The 22,266-nt window shown below is 33.6% G+C and overlaps 3 protein-coding genes across 3 annotated transcripts; 1 reads left to right on the top strand and 2 right to left on the bottom strand.

Moving 5' to 3' along the window:
* Positions 1-9: 9 nt before the first annotated feature.
* LOC125190170 (uncharacterized) lies at positions 10-6,832 on the bottom strand. Its single transcript, XM_048087384.2, has 7 exons — positions 6,417-6,832; positions 5,148-5,247; positions 4,034-4,096; positions 3,157-3,268; positions 2,494-2,576; positions 1,256-1,317; positions 10-578 (listed from the first exon to the last, which is right to left on the bottom strand). The coding sequence occupies exons 1-7, from the start codon at positions 6,629-6,631 to the stop codon at positions 467-469; spliced, it is 747 nt and encodes a 248-aa protein (XP_047943341.1). The 5' UTR covers positions 6,632-6,832; the 3' UTR covers positions 10-466.
* A 292-nt stretch (positions 6,833-7,124) lies between these two features.
* LOC125190247 (large ribosomal subunit protein uL18-like) lies at positions 7,125-9,930 on the top strand. Its single transcript, XM_048087495.2, has 9 exons — positions 7,125-7,258; positions 7,808-7,877; positions 7,966-8,057; positions 8,315-8,441; positions 8,513-8,592; positions 8,698-8,814; positions 9,092-9,226; positions 9,335-9,504; positions 9,650-9,930. Exons 1-9 carry the CDS (start codon positions 7,256-7,258, stop codon positions 9,771-9,773), a joined length of 918 nt encoding a protein of 305 aa, XP_047943452.1. The 5' UTR covers positions 7,125-7,255; the 3' UTR covers positions 9,774-9,930.
* Positions 9,931-18,691: 8,761 nt separating this feature from the next.
* LOC148926439 (uncharacterized) lies at positions 18,692-21,841 on the bottom strand. Its single transcript, XM_089059131.1, has 2 exons — positions 21,830-21,841; positions 18,692-19,090 (listed from the first exon to the last, which is right to left on the bottom strand). Exons 1-2 carry the CDS (start codon positions 21,839-21,841, stop codon positions 18,692-18,694), a joined length of 411 nt encoding a protein of 136 aa, XP_088915257.1.
* Positions 21,842-22,266: the final 425 nt, after the last annotated feature.

Here is a 22,266-nt window from a genome sequence, read left to right on the forward strand (position 1 = left end):
TGACATATCTTAAACCACACCAAATGCCCTTCAAATGAAGAGAACATATTTCATTAACTTATCCCACAGTTATTTACAAAGCTAAAAAAGAGTTCTATAGTACACTATAACAACGACTATATCTCTAAACAAAGAGGAAGCCGAAAAGGAAAATCCACAAATGACAAGTTACAACTACACTCTGGTGATTGCACGAACACCTGGGACTTCCATAACTATTTCTTTTACTAGAAATATTCACAGTGCGTGTAACTTCAGATAGACGGAAGAAAATCAAGGCGAAAAAGAAAAATTCAACTACAAATGACTAGTCACAGCGACAATCACTAGGCTCTAAAGAATGAAAACCTGGGGACTTCCATCTAGAACAGAGTTGACTGGCAGAATTTTTGTTGTTCTTATAAATATTTCACAGGGCACCATAACTTCGGAGAATCAGAATCAGCAGTAAGAACACGGAAGCATCTCAAGAGTTATTGACCATGGGTGCTTGAGGAAGAATGGAGTTGGCCAGATCTACGTTCAGCTTGACAGGAAGTGGTGGCATCTGCTTCATTATTTCTGGCAAGTCATTGAAGCTGCATTGGAGAAATCAAATCAATCCCTTATTTTGTCAAAATTGTAACAGTAATATCCGACAATTTATATTTTGAAATAGGAAAGACCAAATACCCACATTGATGGTGGCAGTTCAGTTTGTAGTACTATTATTTTATGATAATTGTTTTTCATTCTTTGCACTGTTAACATCATCACAAAATACATGTGTTACACACCTTAACCGTCCACCGAATATTTGTGATGCCAGGGGAGGGTGAGTACATACAGATCCTAGAAAGGCTGATCTAAGTTTGATTTATAAGAAACCTCACTAGTGGTAGAAACTGCAAAGCAGTCCATGATAAAACAAAGTAAATATTGAGGAAAACAAAAAACTTGTTTTACTCGTGAAAATTTTGGATCAATTTTTAGAAAATTTTCATTTCCAATCCACTAAACTGGGTTTTCTGAAACCCAGCAAAGCAAAATTCAACAAAAGGAAGGAAAAGGACTCCACAATTAGAGAAGACAAGCATTAGCAAGCATAATTTGTTCTTACTATCATTCAAGGCATGGTTAGAACAGGTAGACAGACAATAAAAAGCACATGAAAAGAACAGTCTTGTCAACTGCAGAAAACAAGTTTAATCTCACACGGATGCCTCAGAAAATAGTTGTGCTTTGAAAAGGAATACATAAAGTATCTAGGACGTACTCATTTAAGATTGAAAGGATATTTGTCCGAGCTTGACAGAAGAGGTTGATGTTCTCATGGACCTGTAGGAAAAATTCAAAAAAAAAAAAAGAAGAAAAGAATAGATATAATATCCCATCATATGGTTGAAAAGCTGAAACCGTCTCCTCAACAAAGGTAAGCAGTATAAGAAAAATAAAAGAAAGTGATTTGTGCAGCTCTATAATATCCAAATCAGATCCTCGTTAATGAATCATAAGTCCAGCAGTCTAAAATGTGATCAAAGTTTTGGAAGTTAATTTTTTTAGTTAGAATATACACCCTCTGTCCCAAAAAATAGTGCACGCCCAAGCGTGGCACGGAATTTAAGAAAAGTTCATTAGTGTTTTGTGAGTGGTGAAAGGGCCCCACTTTGTTGTTTTAGTGTTAGTTGGCATAGAAAATAGTGGGACATGTTTGTTTTGTTTTCGTAAATGGAGTAGTACACAATGAGGCTAAAGTGTAAAGAAATTGTGTCCAAATATGAAAAGTAAAGAAGTGTGCACTATTTTGAGGATACCCGAAAATGGCAAAGTGCGCACTATTTTGTGGGACAGAGCAAATATTATATTCATTCATTTTGTAGAGTTAGTCGTTTAAAAATTAGTACTCACTGTTATTGAGAAGTAACGTAATAAAACTGTAATGTAATGACAATTTGGCAAAGCAAGTGAGGGAGAGAGACGAAGGAAAGTCTGTATAACAGAGGTGATACAAACTCAGTGAGGGAAAGTTAGAGGGCAGAAGCTATAAGTTAGTTAAAATACCCTCAAAACAGTTATAAGCACTGATTACATGCACTTAGTTTATCTATAATATAGGTACAGGCTGTACAGCTAGAGCTTTGAACAACTCATAACACATTATTTAAACAGCAAGTGCTTCAATTTTCATCCAAAAACTTCAGAGCAATCTATTTGCTGATCATTTGCCTCATATTGATATAGACGATTATGACAACTTCCCATGGCACATCAACCAGACACCAGATATTGTTTATTGGAAGCAAAAAATTAATAGGACTTGTTTAGGTCCACAGCATATAACTTTGTATATTGGACAGCCTATTCCATGATTAAAGAACGATGAGCCACATAATGTCCTGCCAAACTAATTGGACTTGCAGAATAATTGACAAATAACAAATCAAGGCATCAAGCTTTAGCCATGAACAAAGAATACTTCTGGAAATTGGGAATCTTACTGTAAATTCACTTTACCTTAAAAGCAGAAAAATTGGCAGAAATTTGATCCAAGGCATTAGCACTTTGCTCAAGAAGCTGTCCAGTGACTCCACCAATAGCTGAAATTAACCAAATTAACAGTACTTAGGTATACACTGTGGCACATATCTATGACAAGATAAACACGTATCTTTTGATAATACTCAAACAATCTGTTCTTTAGAAAAAATAAAATTGACTGTAAAGGCTAATAAAGTCAATGGCATCATTCTGTTAGTTGGGATGCTTCTTGCACTACTGACAAATAGTTGAAAACTTTGTATGATCCTGACATACACCAGATAGAATCAAAACTCAAATCCAGCAAGTATTCAAGAGTCTCAAAGGCATGGGAAATATATTCAGCTCTAAGTTACTCAAAGCAAGTATTTCTAGACCAAGAAGTTACAAATCCTACTAAGTTGTCTCTGAAACATTCAAACTCCAGGGAATAATGCTACAGCAGAGGAGGGTTGTGAAAAGTCTAACACATTCAAGGTCTATCAAGAGGAGGGTAGTAAATATTTTGGAAATGCAAATTTGTGAAAACATAAAACCTAACTGAAAACAATATCTACGCGATGTCGTGACATCCCAGAAAAACTGTTTGATCTCCCCAATGAATACATCATGATATCATATGTTAGAGCAAGGACTAACCAGTATATGAAATTCCATCATCACTTTCAGTCAATATCGGCTGAACATATGGCAGGCCATTTGTGTGGCTTGCTACTTGAGAAGATTTTGGCAATGAATCTATTGCTTTTTCCTGAAGGTGAAGTCAAAATCATAATGCAATAAGTGTCCGACGTTAGATGAACTCAACAAATTGCCAATTCCGACAAGAAAAAAGAACAAGAAACTTTTGGCCATGTTTAACTCTAACACCAGACTAGTTGCAACAAATATAGTTCATGGTCGCATACCTTCGAAAAAGGATTGTCCCTAAAACAATAAATAATAATCTAACTAGAAATGCCACATATTAATCCAAAGAATTAAACAATATTACTATGTGGAAAATGAGATTCAGGTAATAAGCCTCTAAGGTTATGTTGATTAACTTGACTGCAAAACTAAGAAGTATCAGAGATCAGTAACAACATGATTAACAATTATCTCATCTTGAAACACTGACAAGCATCATTTATCAAACCTAAAACTGTTCAAGTCCATGTGCTACCCATAGCTATATAAACACACAACATTCTGTATATGATGAATCAGAGTCGCTCAAAACCAGGAAATACATTTCTCCTGTTCAGTATACATTTCTAATTTGGTCAGCTCAACTTTTTTAAATAAAATAATTCTCAAATGGTTCACTCAGAAGCAGCTCTTGAGAAAGGCTATGTATCACTAATTTCCAAGTTTAAGGACCTGATTACTGGTACTTGAGAAATGGACAGAGAAGCACCATATTGCCGGACAAATAAGACAGTGGAAAGAAGACCATAATAAGACAGTATTTATGTTAGATTTAACAATTTAACACATATCTGAGGATCGTGGTAGCACAAACTACTGCATGTACCTTTTTGTCTTTACTTCTCCTCAAATTGTTATCATCTTTTCTTCTCTTGCCGTTTTCCTTTTTCTGAAAAAAAAGTGAGCCATTCAAGTCAACAAAAATCAGAATTTGGTGAATGCTTCTTGCTGATTAAAATACAGGATCATGTTAGTTATGTAGCATCCACCATCCATATACACAAATATACAACCAAGAGGGTGTCTCTGAAATGGGCAATGATGCCTACAACTTCATGTCTTCATAATCCAACTACCAAATTTTACAATGGCTTAAAATTTGGATTTCTAGAATATGCATTCTAATCTCTTTAGTTCTGTAGTTCAAATACATTCTGAAATACCCCTTCTAATTTCCTTAGTCTTAATAATCTGAGGCCATGAATGAAGGTGAGGCCCACTTTTACCGTTCAAGTCAACAAAAATCAGAATTTGGTGAATGCTTCTTGCTGATTAAAATACAGGATCATGCTGGTTATGTAGCATCCACCATCGATATACACTAACATACAACCAAGAGGGTGTCCCTGAAATGGGCAATGATTCCTATAACTTCATGTCTTCATAATCCAAACTACCAAAATTTACAATGGCTTAAAATTTGGATTTCTAGAATATGCATTCTAATCTCTTTAGTTTTATAGTTCAAATACATTCTGGAATATCCCTTCTAATTTCCTTAGTCTTAATAATCTGAGGCCACGAATGAAGGTGGGGCCCACTTTTACAACCACAAACCAAAACATTTAAATCGAGACGCACTAAGTCACAATTATTATTGTCCTATTTCTCAAGGATTTAATAATCAGTTATTGAAATGTTTAAGTTAAACAATATTCTTTCACCATCTCAAAATTCAGGGGAAACAAGAATTAAACATTATGGTCTTTGGATAAACCTCATTGATTGAATTAAGCGATTTAAAACTAAAAATTAATTGAAATGACAGTGAATGCGATTAATTTTCTGGTGTTACAGAATTTGATCAGTGTTCATGTTAATAATTAAATAGTCATTATAAATAATTGAGTGAAGCTTAATGACTGAATGTATTTAATTTTGAAGCTTCACAACGAATTTCAGAAATGTTCAAGCTTGTACATCAAAATATAGAAGCTCACATTCATCCATCTGCAACGCAATGCAATATCACGGACTGTCTTATCTTTTAATGCCTGAGCAATCTTGGCATACCGAATAATGTTGGGTTCAGAGGCATATCTGCAGAAGGGTAATATTATCTACAAGATGCAATACAAAGCTAGATCTCAAGAACTTCACCAGAAAACAAATTGAAACAACTAATGCAAATAGGCTAAGAACAAAGTCAATTCAGAAAATTAACAGAAATACTGGCAAAAGAGGTCGAAAAAATGAACATATTTAAAATCTGAATCAGAAAAAGATAACTGGGGTATGAATTAGGAGCATTCCAATTCACACCTATTATGAATTACAATCATAAGTTCACTTCATCAATTTGACCAAGTTAGCTTATTAAGGCTTTCAGAGTTGAACCGTGAGATGAATATTATAACTAAACATAACTTATTCTGTAAGGTTCAAGGGACAAGAATTTGAAGCCTTTGTCTATGGAATAGATCAAAATACATCATACAAATGGATATCCATGCCACTTAATCAATTTGACCAAGTTAGCTTATATAGAGTATCAGAGTTGAACCATTAGATGAATATACTACTGAACATAACTTATTCTGTAAAGTTCGGCTATGGAATGTATCAAAATACATCATACAAATGGATACCACTTTCTCAACTTTTGCAAGAACAAAATAACTCGGTAAATTTGCATGGAGTATGGCAGTTTATACGTTACAAACAACCAAGCAACCAAGGTAATCAGAACCAGTTCATTTTTAATCACTGTATTCGCTTTCTAAAGCTTGATCTTATGTGCATTAAATTGTCTGAATATTAGTAAGTTAAAGAGCATATTCCTACCCATGTTCTATCATTCTTAAATAAGCAATGCAAGCCAAATCTTCAATACCAGATAATAGATGTTTAAAATCGATATGTGATTAACTGACTCAAATCAATTTTCAGCCCTGAAACTAATGGAGTACAATATAAAGAATTCTAACATAAGCAATTAAAAATTGGGATAAGATCAAGAGAAACTTTGTTATAAATTGAACTACAGGAGCTCAAGCTTCAAATTCTGAAGAAACTACAATTATGGCCTAAATTCTATATAAATGCACAAGCTTTACGTCCACTCTCTATATCTTATTCATTTGCGAGTGCATCCTGCCTATTTCCAAAGTTCAATCAGAAATAATCAAAAGACAGAAAAAGGCACAACCGCAAACTGCATAAATCCTTAACAGCTTAATTAAACAGTAGAATTGTAAAATTAGGCTGACTTGGTAAGTAAATCTTCTAGCGTCGATTGTTCCTCTGGCGTCCAATCAAGCGATATGCCCGGGTTATGGCGGAGTGAGGTTTGGGCTGACACGCCGCTTCCGCTGGTATTTTCCGGCGCAGTGCCGTTTCTGTTGCTGTTGCTGTTGCCGTTATTATTATTGTTGGTGTTGCCATCTCTCTGAGCGCCTGAAGGATTATTAGCACTCGCGGCCATCGATGAGACAGGTGAAACCTACACTTAACAGCTGAATTTCCAACTCAATTTAAGAATAGTTGGGAACTTAATGAGCTGATGAAGAGATTCAGTGCCCAGCTTTAGGGAGATTGCAGCAAAATTCTAGGGCTAGACAGAGATATTTAGGATTGATGCAAGGCAATCTGTAAAACGAAGTTGTATTACGGTGAGGAAGACAAAATATGTACGGAACAGGGTTTTAACTTTTTTATAATTTGGAATAAACTGTATTAACGTCGCTAAACTCTCAAGTTTGCACATCAAAATAATACAGGTATTGATTAGTTTAAGAGTAATTTGTAATTATAAACATCTAAATCAAAGTCTATATTATTTTATAATAATAAAATTATAAAGCGAATCGTAAAAATCTCAGGTTACAACAATTTATTACTCCAAAAAAAAGTGGCTTAAGAAATATTGCAAAAAAGCCCAATAGTCATACCCTGCAGAATGGAAAGCCCAATGCTAATTTCATGGGCCGATGTTCGTTTGGTCTAGGGTTTTGCCGTACTATATCTTCATTTTCGGCTTCGCTATAATTCCTGCCTCCCTTCTTCCTTCATCACCCCGGCGGAATCTCTCCTGTGGTAATTGGTGAAAATGGTGAGCTTTTATGATGAACTCAATGGCATTTATTTGGAATTAATTTTCATGTAATTTGTTGTCTTTATAGTTAATCAGTATGGCCTAAACTCTTTTAGGCTATTTTAGGTTTTTGTAAGGAACAAGCTCAAAATTTGCTGAGGCGGCATGTTAGTTCTAGGTTAAGATTTGATACCAGACTTTTGTTTAGTAGGCATTTCAGCTTAGCTTACAGTTAAATTGCTTGCAATTGTTTTGATTTGGTTAGCTCTTGTTCTGGATTGGAGTTAGCTCTTGTTCTGGATTGGAACTATCTATGATTTGATATAGGCTGAGTCATTGATAGAATATATTCACATGTAAATCCGTGTTTTATTACACTGAAATCTGAGTATTTCGCATGAAATTTGAAAGCTTATTGTACAGTTTGCTGACAATGGATAAAATCTAATTGTTCTTTTATGGTTATTGATACTGTTGAAATATGTTTGGAGTCCTGGAATTAGATACCTGTCAATGTTTTATTTATGTTATTGTAGTATTTGCTAATGTGTTATATGCTAACTGAAGGTTTTCGTCAAAGCCCAAAAATCCAAGGCCTATTTCAAGCGTTTCCAAGTTAAGTACAAGAGAAGAAGAGGTAAGCAACCAGCTATGAGTTTATTTCAACTGATTCTATGGTTCCGCATTCTTTTGGATTAATTTTCTCATTGCGTTTTTTAATCTAGAGGGGAAGACTGATTATCGAGCAAGGATTCGCATGATTAACCAGGATAAGAATAAGTACAACACTCCAAAGTTTCGCTTTGTTGTGCGATTTGTATCCTGTCACTGTAGTTATTGAATTTCCCATTAAGTGATAGATAATAATAAGTGCAACCCTACAATGTTTCATCTATATCTTGATGAATGCATTTATTTCCAAAAACTATGATTTGTGCTCTCTTTGGCCACACTATTGATAAAACACACTTCTTATGCCTATGTTAATATATATGTATATATTATATTCTTGTGATTGTGCCTGTTGATTGTGATTGGTTATGGATGCAATGCTGGCCTTAACATCTTTATTAGACCAACAAGGACATAATTTGCCAGATTTTGTCTTCGAGCATTGCTGGTGATCATGTTCTTGCTGCTGCATATGCACATGAGCTGCCTCGTTATGGCCTAGAAGTTGGACTCACCAACTACGCTGCAGGTTTGTATATATCTTGAAAAATCTTTTATCTCTTAGTTATAAGAATTATCTGAAAAGTTCGTATGTGATAGCTTACTGCACCGGACTTCTTTTGAGTCGTCGAGTCCTGAAGACCCTTGAGTTGGATGAGGAGTACGAAGGAAATGTGGAGGTAACCTTTTTTATACTCAATGGTCGCATCACATCTCTTTGTGGTTCAGAGAGTAATTTTTTGATGACTTAGTTTCTTAGTTGTACTACAATTTTGGCCTTGCAGGCAACCGGAGAAGATTATTCAGTTGAGCCTGCAGAAAGCAGAAGGCCTTTCCGTGCCCTATTGGATGTTGGCCTAATCAAAACTACTACTGGAAACCGAGTTTTTGGTGCCCTCAAGGTATTAAGTTGAATATATTTTTTCAGACAGTTTATATCATGCTCGAGCAGATTGTTTTCTCCAGCAACAGGTTACAATTATCATATAAATTTTCTCAAGAATGAGGTTTACTGTCTGGTTTGTTTGGACTAGGTAGACTAGACCTATGGGACAATTTGTGTCATTGTTGTCTGCAATGGATTTTTTACTTTTTTACTCGAGACATGATATAGAAGATTGTGTTGTATGCTCACTAAATTGCTCAATTGCTTCATTCGTTTGATTTGCTGTCTCGTAGGGAGCTCTGGATGGTGGGCTTGACATCCCACACAGTGACAAGAGATTTGCTGGATTTAGCAAGGACAACAAGCAGCTTGATGCTGAAGTGCACCGTAAGTATATCTATGGTGGACACGTTGCTTCTTACATGCAGGTATGTTTGTTTTCCTTTTTCACAGATGGGCTAATTTGGAACGTTCTACACTAGCTTTACTTTTTCCTTTGCCTTTAAAATTAATTAAACTATTGAATGGATTTGCAGACTCTGATCGAAGATGAGCCTGAGAAGTACCAGTCTCACTTCAGTGAGTACATTAAGAGGGGTATTGATGCAGATAACATTGCAGAGGTGTACAAGAAGGTTCATGCTGCAATTCGTGCTGATCCTACACCTAAGAAATCTGAAAAGAAGCAGCCAACAGAGCACAAGAGGTATGATTATGTCTATGCATTCCCTGCAAGCTAAATTAGTTTTGGCTACAAGAAACTTTTAGGAGGAAACACAATCTGATTATTTCCAACTATATTTGGGGCATATTAAACTACTGTTCATGAATTTTGGATGACATTATTTCAGGTACAACCTTAAGAAGCTAACTTATGAGGAGAGGAAGAACAAGTTGATTGAGAGGTTAAATGCTCTGAATGCTGCTGCTGGTAACGATGACGATGATGATGAGGATGAGGAAGACGATGAGTGAACGTCGTTGATAGCCATATAGTGTTTAATATCCATTTAAAATTTTGCTTTGTTGCTGTAAACCAGACGGATATGCTTCCATTTCCGTAGGTGTATGAACATTGATTGTTGAGTCTCTCGACAATATTTCATTACCAGAATTGAACTTTTTGTTATAACTTGAACGACTGGAGGTCATGCTTTAAATTCTTACGAAACTACAATTATGGCCTAAATTCGATATAAATGCACAAGTTTTACTTCCACTCTATATCTTATTCATTTGCGAGTGCATCCTGCCTATTTCCAAAGGTCAATCAGAAATAAGCAAAAGATACAAAAAAAGGTCAATCAGAAATAAGCAAAAGATACAAAAATGCACATCAACAAACTGCAAATCCTCAACAGGTTAATTAAGTAGTAGAATTGTAAAATTAAGTCATCTCCAACCGTACATTAAAATTCATTTTTGGTGTAAAAATCTACTCCAACCATGCTCCAAATCCATACCCATTTTTGGTATTTTTTCTAAAACAACACCAAATTTAGTGTACAACACCAAACTTGGATATCTACCGCAAAAATTTTAAAATACTGCAAACTAATCCTTTATTTTATAATTGATGTGAACATGCATCATTATAAAAGGACGTTTCTTTATCACAATGTGTAACAAGTATACTTGATAAAGTCTTCACCGGAATATTTCTTTTGGTTGGTAGTAGGTCTGTCAAATTGGGTATCCGATCCCAAATTTCCCAAAATCTCATACCCGATACTAGATCCGAATTTTATTTCGGGTACCCGGATACCTGACTCGGGTATCCAGTTCCGAATAATCGGGTATCCAGCCCCAATTTCAATTTCGATTTTGCTTTTTTTTAAAAAAAATATTAACCTAACACTTTCAGAAATTCAAAATATAGTTCAAATTTAATTGGCGTGTCTGGATGCAGTAACTAGTAACAATAAACCTAATATTTAATAAATACTCCATTACTTAAATTTTTTTAAAAATTGGAATTAATATATTAATACATTATTTTAGTTTTTAATACTACTATTAACAATTAGAAATTACAAGTAAAATAAAAAACGGAGAGTTGGGTTTGTAAAAAGCAAGAATATCCTCACTCCTCAGCCACTAGTACGTACCTACCGCATCGATCGTACAAGTACTCAATATTTAATTACTTATTATAAAATATAAGAATAAATATATGATTTATTAATTTTTTTAAAATAATCGGATAATTCGGGTATATCCGATCGGGTATCGGATTATCAGATACCCGAAAATTCAAAATTCTCAATACCCGATCCCGATCCCGATCCGAAACCCGATTTTTCGGGTTGCGGATATCCAATTACCCGACTTTTTCGGGTTTGGATATCCATTTTGACAAACCTAGTTGGTAGTAATGGAATGCTTCCATATATGTTTAATTTTCGAGTTTTGAACTTTATTATAGTATATTTAGTGTATTTTAATTTTCACAATAGTATAATTTTTTTTGAATATAAAATATATTGAATGCATAAATATATTAATAATAATATTTTATATAAATATTTAATTTATATAAAATGTTTAATAAAGTGTTGTGGTTAATACGTAATTTAAATTAGTATGTGGGTATAATTAAAAAAAATATAAAAAGTATGTGAATATAGAATATTCTTTTGAGTTTGAGTTTGAGTTTGGAGTTAACGATTGGAGTAACATTACATTTTGGTGTGATGCATACTCAAAAATGGGCTTGAGTTTGGTGTAAATGGTTGGAGATGGCCTTAGGCTGACTTGGTAAGTAAATCTTCTAGCGTCGATTGTTCCTTTGGCGTCTAATCAAGCGATATGCCCGGGTTATAATGGCAGAGTGAGGTTTGGGCAGACCCGCCGCTTCCGCTGGTATTTTCCGGCACAGTGTTGTTTCTGTTGCCGTTGCCGTTATTATTATTGTTGGTGTTGCCATCTCTCTGAGCGCCTGAATGATTATTAGCACTCACGGCCATCGATGAGACAGGCGAAATCTACACTTAACAGCTGAATTTCCAACTTGATTTAAGAATATTTGGGAATTTAATGAGTTGGCGAAGAGATTCAGTGCTCAGCTTTGGGGAGATTGAAGCTAAATTCTAGGGTTTGGCAGAGATATTAAGAATGATGTATGGAAATCAATTAAACGAAGTTGTATTACGTTGAGGAAGACAAAATGTGTACTATGAAATATGACGATATATCAGATTTATATAATTTTGAATAAACATCCCTAAACACTGAACTCTAAAGTTTGCACATCAAAATAATACTACTACTTATAAATATGTATTGAGATATGTGATTCGTTGGTAATAAAAATGTCATGACATTGAAACATTAACATAAACTTCATTGATATTTTAATACATTGTGTTGACATTAATATTTAAAATGTCAACAATAATACTACTACTTATAAATATGTATTGAGTTACAAAATTATCAGTTTAAAAAAAGTTAATATTAACATATCCCTATATATTAATTTGTTTATGAAGTACTATTTTATAACTATACATATCTACAAAAATTACTTTGGCTAATATGGAGTACTTTATAATAATAACATTATAAAACTAATATAATGATGATATAATTTTTTTTTACGTAGAATCTCAGGTACTACTACAACTAGTATCACCCCCGTGCTATGCAAGGACTAACATACATTTAAATATTTTTTTTTATCATAAATTAGGTGAATAAAATTATTATTAACATCATTATAGGAAAGTTGTATGCAAAATGAGTAAAAAAAATTTAATTATATGAGGAATATAAATATATATAATTCAATATTAATCATAAAATATAATGTTGAAGTTAAATCGTGAAGTAGTAGAAAATAGAAACCTATCACAATAAAGAATAATACAGAGGGATAATTACTCATAATTTTTTGAAAAAACTTTGTACACTACATTAACTTTAGAATTAAAAAATCGTCAACCTCGCTATTACAAACTAAAAATCTACGATTGTCATTATAACCCGTCACTCTCCTCATTTGCTTTGTTTGGAGCCATCCATTGCACCTCTTATAACTCCATAATAGTACATATACATAATTCAAAAAAGGAATTAATAAAATACATTTACCACAACTGTAAAATGAAACAAAATTAATTTACAATACATAAAATCAATAATCAATTAGTAGAATAAAAATATGAAAATTCTAATGGTTACTGTTGGAAAGAAAAATTATATTTATTAAAATAAGAAAAAATGGTAGTGATAATATAGAGCAATATAGTAGAAATGTCCGGTTTAAGTGATCCAAAATGATGGTTACATAAATTAGTATCATAAACAAAAATATAGTGGGGCAATAGTATGAAGAAGGACTAAATTTGATAAATAGCATAATAGTTCATCCCAATAACTTAAATAATATATGAGGTACTAATCAAATTAATAACAGTATAAATACTGAAAATGACTAAATCCAAATAAGTATGTAAAATGAACAGGAGTATGGCGGCGGTAAATTATGCTACATTGCCACACAAAAATCCAACCATATCATTGGTCTTCGTCCATGGCCCTTCTATCTCATTTTTTGACTGTACAATTTATCGTCGAGAAATGAAAAAAAAATTGAGAACCTCAGTAAAAAGATAATTTCACAATGAAAGAATATGTATTTATAAACAAAAGCTTTTATAAACCTTTCAAATTCTAACTAAAATGAGAAGACATCATTTCTCTAGCCAATCAATGACCATTAAAATGAATACTACTATTAATTAATGATTTACTTAGTGAAAATGAACCTGCCATTTTAAATGAAAAGAACGGTTATTCTTTGATGAAATTAGATCATTTCGCACACAAAAAATAATCACGCATATAAATTATAATGGATTTTTATTTTCACCACCCTTTCGATTCATCTAATGTTTTAACGCCATTTTTCTACATGTTTATTTTTAGTGAGTGAAAGCAGGCCCCGCCTAATTACAAAGATAAATTAATGAGCGTAAACTTGCCTACAAACTTCAGTCAAAATTCCCGACTTTTAAACTGCTAAAAAAACTGACAACACCTTAAGAGCATCCACAATAGGTGCCCGATCTCACACCCTATCGCCCGAGATCGGGCTCGGGCGTCGTCGGGTACCCATTGTAGAAGTCGGGCGTGCCCGAGGAAGACCGATCCATCGGGCGTGAGATCTGGCATCCATTGCAGCCCGAAGCCCGAGCCCAATCCGACGTTTTTTCATTTTTTTTTTAATCTTTAAACCCTAAAATTAAACCACTATAAAATACCCAATTTTCTCTTAACTTTTCACACACCAATACTCTCCATTCCTCACTTTCTCTTCTCTATTCTCATTTTTCACACTTTCAAGAATGGATCCGAATCAATTCCCAAACCCCCATAATGTCGACGACGATATGCCCATGTTTTGCGGCAGCGGTGGCGCCCGGTGGCCCGGCCACGAAGACTACCGAGTTGAGACGCCTGGATCTGTAGGATCCACTTTCGTTTCGGACTCTGAGTTCGATCCGTTCTTCGACACCGACGCGTATCGGGTTGAGGACATGAAGCCTAGTTGCGGGCAACCTCCTGCCCCTGAGCTGCCGAGGAGGAGGAAGAAGATGGCGCGGAAGGAAAAGGCGCCATCGGTCCCAGTCCCACTCCCATTCGACGAGCCCAATGAAGAGTACGCAACAGGGCGTACTCACTACGAGTTGGAGGAGTACGTGAAGGTGCTCAGTGTTGGGTCAATATATCGGAGGATTCGATATCCTCCAACAACCAGACTGAAGGATCTAGCAGCGGAAGCGCGTTCGAATTTCATAATATAATAATTTATCGAACAAATAAATCACATAATAATCAGATCTATTTAGCAGATTATTTAGACAAAATCTATTCGCGTAATTCTCACATGCTCATAACTTGAATTGATCATGCTTTAAGTATATAGAAACCTAAAGCATGTTTTTCTACAGAGCAGAAATTGTGACATCCCTAACCTGAAATATGCATCATTTTACATTATTGCATATTATTTTATCATTTGCATATTAGATATATTAAAAGAGTTTTGTAGATATTAATATTAATAAAAAAAAGAAAAAAAAATGTAGTTAACGATATATTTGAACAAGGTACTAAATTATTATTAATAGATATATATACGTATATTAGTAGTGATATGGGGCAAGTGCCCATAAAGTGTATAACTAGAGAATAAATCTCAGCCACAAGATTAAGAAATCAAGGGCTGGTATTTACCCATGTGATTTTCATAATTGAAGCAGAATTAGTTCACTATGTGAATGATTCGGTTCACTATAAGAATGCAGGGGCATAATAGACTTTTCAATGGTTTAAATGATATAGGGTTCATTTTGCTTCCCCATTTCCAAATTCCGTTCTCGCTACTCATATTCTCTCCAAAGTTATGGCATTTCCTCTTCAATTGAGCGATTTCTTCCTCATTCTATAGCTAGGGTTTAGTCAATTTTTCATATTTCTCCATGGTAAGGAAGATAGTCATGAAGAAGAGGGGAAAACTAAAGGTAATTTGTAATTTTTTTATTTGTTGAATTTGTTTTTCGATTTTTTTCAAATTTCAGTATATTTTGCTATTTGTTATCGATTTGCTGGATCAGGTTCTTGATTTGTTGAATCTGGTTCAAAAGTTCATTTGTTTTCAATTTGTTGAATCTGTTTCTGCAGAAACTAATGAAAAAAATGAGAGAATTATTAGTTCACTCTGTAGAAACTAATGAAAAAAGGACAAAACTGAATGTATGTTGTAATTTTCACTTCAACTATTTCTCGATTTGGTTAATTCTACGTGAATGAATTGGTGTTGTGTACGAGTGAACTATATTGTTTTTTCATCTCAGTAAAGTAAAAACGTGCTTAGAGTGAAGTATTCCATTGTTAGAGTGAAGTGTTTGTGATCCATGTTATTAGTATCAGTTTTTTCATCTCAGTGAAGTAAAACGTGCTTAAAGTGAAGTAGTTCATGGTTATAGTGAAGTGTTTGTGATGCATGTTATTAATAATCTGTTTTTTCATCTCAGTGAAGTAAAATGTGCTTAGAGTGAAATATTTCATGGTTAGAGTAAAGTGTTTGTGATCCATGTTATTAGTGATCTGTTTTTTCAACTCAGTGAAGTAAAATGTGCTTAAAGTGAAGTATTCCATGTTTAAAGTGAAGTGTCTGTGTTCAATGCTTATAGTGGACTGTTTTTTCATTTCAGTGAAGTAAAATGTGCTTAGAGTGATATATTCCATGATTAGAGTGAAGTGTTTGTGATGCATGTTACTAGTTACCTATTTTTCATCTCATTGAAGTAAAATGTACTTATAGTGGAGTATTTCATGGTTAGAGTGAAGTGTTTGTGATGCATGTAATTAGTGATCTGTTTTTTCAACTCATTGAAGTAAAATTTGCTTAGAGTGAAGTGTTCGTGATCCATGCTTATAGTGCATTGTCTTTTCATCTCAGTGTAGTAAAATGTGCTTAGAGTGAAGTATTCTATAGTTAGAGTGAAGTGTTTGTGGTTCGTTCGTGTTATTAGTGATCTGTTTTTTCATCTTAGTTTTTTCATCTTAGTGAAGTAAAATGTGCTTAAAGTGAAGTATTCTATGGTTAGAGTGAAGTGTTTGTGATCCATGCTTATAGTGCATTTTCATCTCAGTGAAGTAAAATGTGCTTAGAGTGAAGTATTACAAGATTACAGTGAAGTGTTTGTGATGCATGTTATTAGTGATCTGTTATTCATCCCAGTGAAGTAAAATGTGCTTAGAGATAATTATTTCATGGTTAAAGTGAAGTGTTTGTGATTCATGCTTATAGTGCACTGTTTTTTCATCTGAGTGAATTAAATGTGCTTACAGTGTAGTATTTTATGGTTACAGTGAAGTGTTTGTGATGCATGTTATTAGTGATCTATTTTTCATTCCAGTGAAGTAAAATGTGCTTAGAGTGAAGTATTACAAGATTAGAGTGAAGTGTTTGTGATACATGTTATCAGAGATCTGTTTTTCATCCTAGTGAAGTAAAATGTGCTTAGAGAGAAGTATTTCATGGTTAAAGTGAAGTGTTTGTGATCCATGCTTATAGTGCATTGTTTTTTCATCTCAGTGAAGTAAAACGTGCTTAAAGTGGAGTATTTCATGGTTAGAGTGAAGTACTTGTGATGCATGTTATTAGTGATCTGTTTTTCATCTCAATGAAGTAAAATGTGCTTAGAGTGATATATTTCATGATTAGAGTGAAGTGTTTGTGATCCATGTTATTAGTGATCTGTTTTTTCAACTCAGTGAAGTATTTCATGGTTAGAGTGAAGTGTTTGTGATCTATACTTATAGTGCACTGTTTTTTATCTTAGTGAAGTAAAATATGTTTAGAGTGGAGTATTCCTTGGTTAGATTAAAGTGTTTGTGATGCATGTTATTAGAGATCTGTTTTTCATCTCAGTGAAGTAAAATGTGCTTAGAGTGAAGTATTTCATGGTTAGAGTGAAGCGTTTCTGATGCATGTTATTAGTGATCTTTTTGTGCTTGAATGTTGTTATGTCCAAGTATATTGTGATTGAATGTTGTTATTAATCATTTTTTACTTTCTTTATATGATAGGATAACCAGTGAATCTTTCAGAAGCTGCTGATATACGTAAAGAAAGACGAAAGACGAAGAGAAAAATAAACAGTAGGGGAAGCTTATGCATGTATGGAGAATGAAACAATTGTAGAAACTGATATAGTTCATAACATGATTCAGTTCATTGTAATACCTATTCGGTTCATTTACATTCAATAGTTTCCTAACTTACATTAATATTTTGTACAAAATTTTTATTCATGTAGTTCATAGATATATATAGATTCAATTGATTTTTAATAGCTCTTTTGTTCACAAATGATATTTAACAAAATATAGTTCACAAATAAACTAATTAATTGTTGATATGAAGTAAACAACTAAAAAAGTGAATGAATTCGCAATCACAGTGAACTAAAATAAGTACACAGTGAACTAAAAACATGTAAGCAGTGAACTTATTCACACTTATACTGAACTAAAAAATAGGTACGCAACGAAATAAGTATGTTGAACCAAGAAGTTTTCAACGAAACAAATCTCACTTACAGTGAAGTAAATATTGTTTATAGTGAAGTAAATATGTGTTTGATATTTCAGTGACGAGTATTATTTATAGTGTACTAATTTTCATTTCAGTTAAGTATAATGAGCATATAGAGTGATGTATATTGTGTGTATGGTGAAGTATATTCAGCATTCTTTATAGCGTACTGTTTTTTCATTTTAGTGAAGTATATTGAGCATATAGTGATGCATATGACGTTTATAGTGAAGTAAATGTTGTTTTCATTTTGGTGAAGTATAATGAACGTATAGTGAAGTAAAAACATGCTTAGAGTGACGTATTCCATGGTTACAGTGAAGTGTTTGTGATGCATGCTTATAGTGCTCTGTTTTTTCATCTCAGTGAAGTAAAAACATATTTAGAGTGAAGTATTCCATGGTTAGAGTGAACTGTTTGTGATGCATGCTTATATTGGCTATATTGTGTTTATAGTGAACTATATTGGCTTTATAGTGAAGTATATTTTGTGTACAGTGAATTGTATTGCCTTTATAGTGAAGTACACAGATGAACACATATATGATAAAATATAGCTCACTACATTAAAAATGAGTTCAAAGTGATCTAATTATGTTTTAAAGTGCTCAATTTTCGATCAACAACACCACAATACATAGATCTGCATCTCCGTTACAACAATTCATCCCACGAAAAATCCTAAAAATCCAAATGATTTCAAATCCAAATGAAACTACAAAATATAAATTTGTTCATAAATCTGCATCACACACATAGAACTACAAAGATAGAGGTAGATTATTCAGTGTGAGGACATTATTGAGTGAGAAAGATTATTGAGCGAGAGAGATTGAAGAAGTTTGTAAGAAGCAAAAAGCTTCTCCATAAGAAGCGTGATCTGAGCCCTAGATTCCATGGCGTGATCGACAGCCTCCGCCTCCAGCTCGTCAAGCTCGTTGCAGATCTGCTCCTCCACCAACCGTACGTGCTGCCACGTCATCCGCAACTCCTCCTCCACTCTCTGCTCTCCCTCCAGGCTACTCCGGAGCTCCCTCTCTAGCTCCACGTTCCTCCGCCGAAGCGCCTCCGACACATCACGGTGGCGGCTAGAGATCGGCACACAGAGAAAGAGAGAGAGATAATGCGTGAATGGAATGCGTATGTCAGAATATGTAACAAAGTTGATTTCCCAAACTAACCCCTGCAATTTTTATTAATATAAATTGAATACTTCATTTAGTCATTAGATTAAGATAATGAGTGGCTGAGATTTATTCACTAGTTATCCACTTAAAATTAATTAGATCTTGATCACTCCTCTAAGTAAATAAATATAATTATGATTAAATACTTATGTATATTCAATTAGATTACCTATTGATAAATATACTACACATAATATATGTGTGTATATGATATACCTATGTGTAAAATATATATATAACTAAGGAAATGCTAGTAGATAATTGTTTACTTTTAGTATAGTTTATTATTATAGAATTGTTATTAGTAAGCTATGGTTTGATTGCAACTGTGTCAAATTCTAAAAACAATAACTTTTTGTCCAATTTTAAAAATATATTATAAATTGCTTAAAGCCATATAATAGATAATTACATAAGTAAGTCGGCTAGCTTGTTGGAATATACTATATACTATGAGTTAGGATTTTTTAAAAAAATAAAGAGAAAAGAGAGGGGAAATAAACAAGTAACAACGAGAGCTTTAAATCTATCAATTGAAGAGATAGACTATCATTTGAGTAAATTTTCGCCTATACCAATTCTTAGTTTCTCATAATTTTCTTTACTTCTAGTTACTGATACATAAACGATATTTTTATTTGAATTTATATAAGGTAACTATAGGGTTTTAAAGAAGTTTGTGGTTAAGTTATCCACTCAATACTTGAAAGTATCTATTGAATTCATCCTTTTGTAACTAATATTTGTATACGAAATTTAATCTTTGCCCTATTTAGCTAGAATTAATTTTTTTTTGTATCAGAGTAGTTAATTAGTAGGCAACACTCCCATGATAATAAAGTGGTTTCTACACCTCTCATCTAAGATGTCTTTTTCCAATCTTATAAAATATTTATCACTTGTTTGAGATGCTTTTATTGATAAGTGTTATGTTAATATACATTAATATAAAGTAAGTTAATTAGTTTATTCATAGATGTATGAACTAATATATTTGAATGTTAACTGGAATTTTGATAAATAATAAGGTTACAGGGGCTATGTTTATATATTGGTGTGCTATATGATATAGAATGTAGAAAATAAAATAAAATAAAATAAAGCTTCTTAGATTAGAAAAAAATGAGAGAAAGAAATTAGAGTTTATTTTTTTATATAAAAATCGAGAATAAGACAAATATAGGGTCGAGTGTTGTAGATCGGGAAGCAGAAACAAGTGCTCGTTAGATTACTTGTCGTAATCAGGTGTGTATAAATCACACTTTTAATTTTATATGTCTTATGTGCTTCTTTGCTAGGTATTTATATAAAGTGAATAATTGGACTATATGATGTGACCCTGATATGATAATGTGTTACTCCCTCCGTCCCATATTAAGAGTCACTTTTTGCCATAAAAGTCCGTCCCAGTTTAAGAGTCATTTTTAGAATTTTCCATATTTGGTCATACAATTTTACCCCATTCTTCGTCAAAATTACATCAAAATGTCATTATCTACATTAAAATAAACCAAAACAAAAATCAAAAGTCAAAAGGGACCCACCTTCAACCAACTTTACAATCTCACTTCATTTATTACACACTCTACCATCTCACTTCATTTATTACACAATCCACCATCTCACTTCATTTATTACACACTTCAACTATTTCTTAAAACCCGAGCCATAACAATAAGTGACTCCAAATGTGGGACGGAGGGAGTATTTGATATCAATGGTAGAATATGATAGAAATATGTAATTGATGCAATTGATATGTTTCCACATGGTTTTGGAATTATTTGAATCATTGGATTAAAAAGGATCTGTGACAGTCATTCCTTGGGTCTGATATCAATGGCAATGGACCTACGGGTCATATATATACAATGGCAATGGACTTTCGGGTCATATATATGTATACAATGGCAATGAGACCTCCAGGTCCACATATTATACAATGACAATGGACCTTCGGGTCATATATATATGTACAAAGGCAATGGGACCTTCGGGTCATATACAATGGAATCCCGGGCATATACCAGGCTTGATTTGTCACAGAATAATAAGTTGAACAAAGTGGCATCTGCATATGCATATGAATTTGTTTTATTATTAATTGGTTATTTCTATATATATATATATATATTGGTTAAAGAATATGCGTGATATTTTGGGATATGGAATTAAAGGTAAGATTTATATACACTGAGTTGTGGCTCATATAAACCACTAATATTTTTCAGGAATAAGATATCAGTGAAGTTTTTTGGTTGACGTGGGTCGTAGGAACTGCACGTGTTATCAGGTTCGGCGGCTGACGCGTTTTGGCAACCTTCTTCTCCTCATCATTTTTGCATGTAGATAAATGTGTAGTATATAGAGTGGTGAGAGGGTCCCACTACGGTTTAGAATGTTTTGAAATATGTACTTGATAAATGTTGGTATTCGAAATTATATAATGTGTGTTTTATTTGCTTGACATGTGGATTGTTTATTTTAAATTTTGAATTTATTTATAGTAAGTGTATAAGTCATAAGGGTTGAGGTGTGACAGTTTAGGTGGTATCAGAGCGGGGATAGAATCCCGCTGGGACATCGCATTCATGCGTATCATTTGATAAGTTTTGGTTATAAGTTGCAATGCATTTGAATAATCAGGAACATGGACATTCATGAACATGTGTCACCGAGGAGAGAGGGGTCAGCCGCCTTGCATCATTCATTCACTGTTCAAGGATCTCATATACCTGCTGCATCATGTGGGGATAACCAGCATACACCTAGACTGGTTGAACAGGAAGTACAAGGGCCAGTCATGAGGCAAAGGGGTAGAAACTTTAAAGAACTCCGAAAAATGGGAGCTGTTGACTTTTATGGGACCATTGATCTGTTGGGGATAATCGCAGCGGAAAAAGCAAAATAAATAAATCCACATAAGAATCTATTTAGGTGATTATGTGGGTCGATTCAATTTCATGCTTGAATATGTAGAGACATATAATTGCGCAATTAATCACATAATTTAATTTAAATTATGTTGTTGAATACTTACAACAATGATTCTCCAAAGAATCGAAGTGGCTTGCTACTTCTCCACGTGTAGATCTTGAAGCTTGATTGTGAATGCAAGACCAAAGATCTTCTAACCTATGACCCTTAACTCTATAGATCTAAATTCCTTGTG

This window comes from Salvia hispanica, chromosome 5 (assembly GCF_029641045.1).
Source record: "Salvia hispanica isolate PSC_SH4W2 chromosome 5, Shi_PSC_v1, whole genome shotgun sequence".
Lineage (NCBI taxonomy): Eukaryota > Viridiplantae > Streptophyta > Magnoliopsida > Lamiales > Lamiaceae > Salvia > Salvia hispanica.

Bases quoted from the DNA above. Each gene is read 5' to 3' on its own strand.
- LOC125190170 (XM_048087384.2), bottom strand. From the start codon at position 6,631: ATGGCCGCGAGTGCTAATAATCCTTCAGGCGCTCAGAGAGATGGCAAC. The intron at 5,248-6,416 runs GTCAGCCTAATT...ACCCTTCTGCAG, and splicing joins CTAGAAGATTTACTTACCAA to ATATGCCTCTGAACCCAACA. The intron at 2,577-3,156 runs GTTAGTCCTTGC...GGTTAATTTCAG, and splicing joins TGATGGAATTTCATATACTG to CTATTGGTGGAGTCACTGGA.
- LOC125190247 (XM_048087495.2), top strand. The intron at 7,878-7,965 runs GTAAGCAACCAG...TTTTTAATCTAG, and splicing joins TAAGTACAAGAGAAGAAGAG to AGGGGAAGACTGATTATCGA. The intron at 8,815-9,091 runs GTATTAAGTTGA...GCTGTCTCGTAG, and splicing joins GAGTTTTTGGTGCCCTCAAG to GGAGCTCTGGATGGTGGGCT.